General features: G+C 53.0%; 1 protein-coding gene across 1 annotated transcript in view; it reads left to right on the forward strand.

The window, feature by feature from the left end:
* Positions 1–1,959: 1,959 nt before the first annotated feature.
* The window catches only part of KIF7 (kinesin family member 7), a 21,767-nt gene continuing 18,223 nt past the window's right edge, over positions 1,960–5,503 (forward strand). The window contains exons 1-2 of the mRNA XM_011948350.1: positions 1,960–2,002; positions 4,086–4,437. Of these exons, the coding sequence (XP_011803740.1) occupies positions 4,110–4,437 (328 nt within the window). The 5' untranslated portion in view covers positions 1,960–2,002; positions 4,086–4,109. The remainder of the gene's footprint in view (positions 2,003–4,085; positions 4,438–5,503) is intronic.

Below are 5,503 nucleotides of genomic sequence, written 5' to 3' on the forward strand. Positions count from 1 at the left end.
GTAATTGTAATTAGAATTGTACCTCTCTCTCTCTCTCTCTTTTTTTTTTGAGACAGGGTCTCGCTGTCTCACGCAGATTAGAGTGCAGTGGCACCATCTTGGCTCACTGCAACCTCTACCTCCCAGGCTTAAGCCAGTGTATCTTCCTACCTCAACTTCTGGAGTAGCTGGGTCTATAGGCCCATGCCACCACGCCTGCCTATTTTTTGCATTTTTTGTGGAAACAGCTTTGCCCTATTGCCCAGGCTGGTCTCAAACTCCTGGGCTGAAGTGATCTGCCTACCTCAGCCTCCCAGAGTGATGGGTTTACAGGCGTGAGCCACCTTGCCTGGCCCAGAATTGTACCTCTTAAAACATGATGTTTCATTAATCATCATCACCTTTTATTACATTTTACACACATGAAGATCCAAGTTCAGTTTTCAGCTTCTTCACATTTTCAGGGTCTAAAATGATTCTCTTTGGGTATCACAGCGGCAGGCTGCTCTGTGTTGTTCTTGTTCAGGACCCCAACTGATTTAGAATATTTGGGACCAACGGTGTCATTCTACAGCATGTCAGAGAATACCGCGGTTTCGTGTGCTCTTTCCAATTGCTTGAGGTTTTAGTTTCTCCTTAATTGAATTATCTATTGGAGGAAATGGCACAGCTCCTGGCATCTGACAGATAGATGCTTGGTACCTGAATCATGGTCCTTTGTGATACATGAATCAGCTGGCCAGCCTCTCCTTTATGAAACTTCGAGGATGTGGTTGTGGAGATTGTGGATGACTTCCCTATATCCATGCTCACACAGGTATTGCAAGCCAATCATGGTAGTTCCATCCCCTTGACAGTGATTAGTTTGCGGGTGGACAGGTCTAAGCTGTGTGGTACATGGAATGGGAAGGCAATCAGCTTGGAGGGCTCTTGATCCAAAGGGCATGCCTTGCCACACACTGCTGTCTTCTTCCTCTGGACGTTTTGTGTTTGAAGGTAATGGCAAAAAAAAAAAAAAAAAAAAAAACACACACAAAAAAACACAAAAACAAAAAGCAGTTAAAAGGCCAGCTCCTTGGTAATGTTGCCACTGACTCAACCTGCCGAGGAGCCCTCATCCCTCTGGGTTTCACTGTTCCCCAAGATAACAAATGACCTTATCGTTCAAGCCACTTCAAATTGTGGTTTCTGTTACTAGAGGCTGAGGGTTTCCTAATATAGATCTATCTGAAGAGCCTGGCAATTTCTATAGCCTTTAATTATGTTGCCTGTCTATGCCAGGTAATCTTCTATATACATAATAAAATATCACTAGAAACGACACTGGAGTTTACTTTTTCTAATGGCATTTTAAGTGACAAATATGTTTTCAGATTATAAAATTCACCCATTCACGGTGCTTCCAGTGCAAACAATGGATCAGAGGTCTCAGAGGTGAAGACAACAACCATCTCTTTGAGGCTGCCGGCTGCCATGGACACCGCCAGATCACCTCTCCTGCCCCTCCTGGTGCCAAATTTCCCTTGACAATGAGTGTAAGATGGAACTCAATTTTAGAAATACTAAAATGTGAGAAAATGAGAGTCTCAGAACTGAGAAAACTTTTTTAAACGTGGGGAGATGGAGGTTTCTGCTGGCTTTGTGAGTGCCGTGCAGGGGGCGTGGTTAGGGACTGGGAGTGGAAAACAGAGATGGGGGACGAAGGTGACTCGGGGCTGAGGACAGGATGGCCTGGAGTCCAGTTTGGAGACACATTCTAGAAAATAAGTCGATGCCATCAGGAGGATGCTTCAGACTCTCCAGGCCTGGGCCCTCCTCACGGGCCCCGCCTGCCCTGTCTGCGGGCAGACTCCGCGACGCCGCCCGGCTCGCGCCTCCGCCCCCGAGAGCCCCGACGGGCGGAGTTGCGGGTGAGGGGAGGGCTGGTTTGGGGGGCGGGGGTCCCGATGACGGCATCGGAGCGCGCCGCACTGGGGATCGAAGCCTGACTGCCTGGCCCGGGACGGCGCTCGCACCCAGGCAGGTGAGTGTGGGCCCGAGAGCGGGTTAGGGGCGAGGACCCGGTGGGTGGAGGGAGGCGCGCGCTCCCTCCTCGCGCAGGCCTGGGCCTATTGACCCTGGGAGCCGGCACGCCTGGGAGACCTGAGCCGGCATGAGGAGCCCCGCACCCTTGCTCCCCAGCCTCCTGGAAGCTCTTCCTTGGACTGGCCGGCGCCCTCTTCCCGACATCTGGGGGCTGACGCCGGCATCCCGGGCCTGCAAGGAGGGGCGAGCGCCGAGGCCGCGTGAGTCGGGTCCCCATTTGTAATCACTTCTTCCAACTTTCCGGGAGCTTCGTCCCGCGCCCCGCCGCCTCCAGCCCCGGCTGCCCTACCCTGGCTCGGGATTGCGCCTGCGGGGATGTCAGAGTTCCTTCGGAGCGGTAGCGCTGTGCGGAGAGCAGGGGCGCGCGGTAGCCGGGACTGCACCGGGCTCGGAATGCTCACGCGGAGGAGGGGTGCGCGAAGGCCCACATGGTATTGCGAGGCAGAGTTTACCGCTATGTGCCCAGGATCGGGCGCCCAATAGGGGCCGGGTGATTGAATTAATGAGAGGTTACTGTGCTGAGAGAGAGGTTAAAGGGTAAAGAATGACGTGCCGGGGTGGCGGTGGGGGGTGAAGAACGCTGTAGGAGGAGGGAGGACGTGGAAAGTTCCTTGGATGAAGATTATCCATCACTGTTTATTGGGCAGCGTGGGACCTTGTGCTGGGCGCTGGTAATGAAGTGCAAAGTGGACCCAGAGGGTCCGCGCCTTCCAGCTCCTGGTCTGGGAGGTGGGGGAGAGAAGCGGGTAGTAACCTGCAGTTGCAGTAGAGTGGTCACGGGCGGGTGGAACAGCACTGGGGGTTGTGTGCGTGTCGTAGTGGGGTCACAGAGAAGGGGAGCTTCCGTGGCTCCCTGAAGAAGAAGAAGGTGCCTGCAGCCTTAGCCGGGAGGGATGAGGAGGCTTGGGTAACACCTAGCCGTTGCAGGCAGAGAGAGGAGGCAAGGAAAGGCCTGGGGTGTGGGAGGTGAGTAATCCAGGAAGGCAGGGCCTGATTTAAGGCTTGTCTTTTTTTTTTTTTCCTTAATATTTTGAATCCCAAGGGCAGTGGAGAGCCTTTTTTTGGAGAGTTGGGGTTAGGCAGGGAGTGAAATAATTGCATTTGCATTTTGAGAGATGCCCCTGAGGCGCAGTGGCTGATGCCTGTAATCACCGCACTTTGGGAGGATCCCTTGAGCCCAGGAGTTCAAGACCAGCCTGGACAACATAGCTAGACTGTCTCTACAAAATAATAATAATTAGCCAGGTACGTGTCTGTGGTCCCAGCTACTTTGAAGGCTGAGGTGGGAGGATCACTTGAACCTGGGAAGTCTTGGCTGCAGTAAGCAGTGATTATGCCACTGTACTCCAGTCTGGGTGAAAGAGGGAGACCCTGTCTCAAGAAGAAAAAGTAAGATGTCCCTGGCTACCCAGCGGGATGGGACAGGGAGACTGAGACCAGGGGGAAGGCTGCTCAAAGTCATCCTGGCACAGTGTCAATGGCCAGGACCAGGGCTTTGACAACAGAATGGGAAGGAGCAAGTGAACTTGAGAGATATTTAGGAGATGGATGTGGCAGGATTTGGTGGTGAGAGCTTGGTCTTGAAGGATCTGTTGACTTTTTTGAAGAAGGTGGGGCAGGGGATGTGGGTGACTTGACAAAAGACAGAGATTGTGGTAAACCCAGTGGGTGTTAGGGACAAGAGTTCCCTGGTGTGGTGTGGTGTGGTGCTGTGTGTGCGCGTTATTCTAGGAGATAGGGCCGTAGGAAAGAATGCAGCTGAAACACTGGAGTGCAGGAGTTAGGGCCTCATTTTGCCAGTGCTGGGAGCCATGACTTGTTACTTAGGGGGACTATGTATGTCATGACCCTTGCAATTTTTGAGCACCAGGTTGGACACGGGGATGTTCTGAACTTTGACCACCCTCCCCCCAATCCCTCCAAGGTCAGGGGCTGCAGGGTCTGGCTCAAGTCCCCTGCAGGGTGAGTCTAGCTCCTGGAGTACAAGTGCTGATGGCCAGGGCTTCTTTCTCTCTCCACAGGGCCCAGAGCAGTCCTCCCTCAGCATGGGGCTGGAGGCCCAGAGGCTGCCAGGGCCTGAGGAGGCCCCAGTGCGGGTTGCCCTGCGAGTTCGACCACTGCTGCCCAAGGAACTGCTGCACGGGCATCAGAGCTGCCTGCAGGTGGAGCCAGGGCTCGGCCGCATCACCCTGGGCCGTGACCGACACTTTGGCTTCCACGTGGTGCTGGCCGAGGATGCCGGGCAGGAGGCCGTGTACCAGGCCTGCGTTCAGCCCCTCCTTGAGGCCTTCTTCGAGGGCTTCAATGCCACCGTCTTTGCCTATGGTCAGACGGGCTCAGGGAAGACATACACCATGGGGGAGGCCAGTGTGGGTGAGTGACCCTGCTCGGGGCCTTTGCCCACTTTAAGGAGCCTTAGTTCCTTCCTGGATTTCTGCCCCTGTCCTCTTGCTGCCTGTCCCCGTGAAAGGTGGGGATGCTGGGGGAGGAAGAGTCAATTTCCTAGACAGAGATCTGTGGCCCAGGCTGGGACCAGCCATGTCTGTGGGGTAGGCAGGGCAGGAAGGAAGAGTCATTGGAGGTGAGTGGCCTTCTCACCTCCATAGAGATGGCGCTATGCTGCCTGGCTCTGGGGACCTCAGCAGAGGAAGGGTACGGGAAGGTAGCATGTCTCTGGAGGTTGTCAGGTTGGCTGGGAAAGGTCAGGAATCTGTGTTCTAGCTGGAGCAGTTGGGAGCGGGGACCGTGTGTTCTGGAAGAGGCGTGCTTTGGATGCTGCACAGCAGGGCTGCAAGGTGCTTCAGCCAGGCTCTGGAGCAGTTTCGAGAAAGATCCTTTGGGCCAACTGAAGGAAGTGTCCCCTTTTAAGTAACACAAGCTGCTTTCTCTCAGGTTACTGCCTTGCTCTGCTCCCTTCACTATAACAGAATACCATAGACTGGGTGGCTCCTCAACAGAAATTTATTCCTCACAGTTCTGGAGGCTGGAAAGTTTAAGATGAAGGCACCAGCAGATTGAAGGGCTTTCTTCCTCACAGACAGCCACCTTCTCTCTCTAAACTCACATGGTAGAACACAGAAGGGGTCACTCTCAGCTCTCTTTTACAAGGGAACTAATCCCATTTATGAGGGCTCTCCCCACCCACTTCCCAAAGGCCCCACTTCCATCATATTGGGGGTGAGGATTTCTACATGTGAATTTTGGGGAGCATAAACAAATTCAGACCATAGCAGTTACAGAAACATACTTTGTCGTAAAAAAATTAGGAAAATACAGCAAAACACATGCACGAAATAAAAAGTACTTGATAATTGCCTTTCAGAAATCCCCTGCCCTGTTAGCATTCCAGTTTCTTTGTCTGGGAAAATTATTTTACTTTTCAAAAATGGGATTATATTATGCACGTTCTTTTTTTTTTTTTTTTTTGATATGGAGTCTC

This window comes from Colobus angolensis, unplaced genomic scaffold, assembly GCF_000951035.1.
Source record: "Colobus angolensis palliatus isolate OR3802 unplaced genomic scaffold, Cang.pa_1.0 Scaffold278, whole genome shotgun sequence".
Taxonomy (NCBI): domain Eukaryota; kingdom Metazoa; phylum Chordata; class Mammalia; order Primates; family Cercopithecidae; genus Colobus; species Colobus angolensis.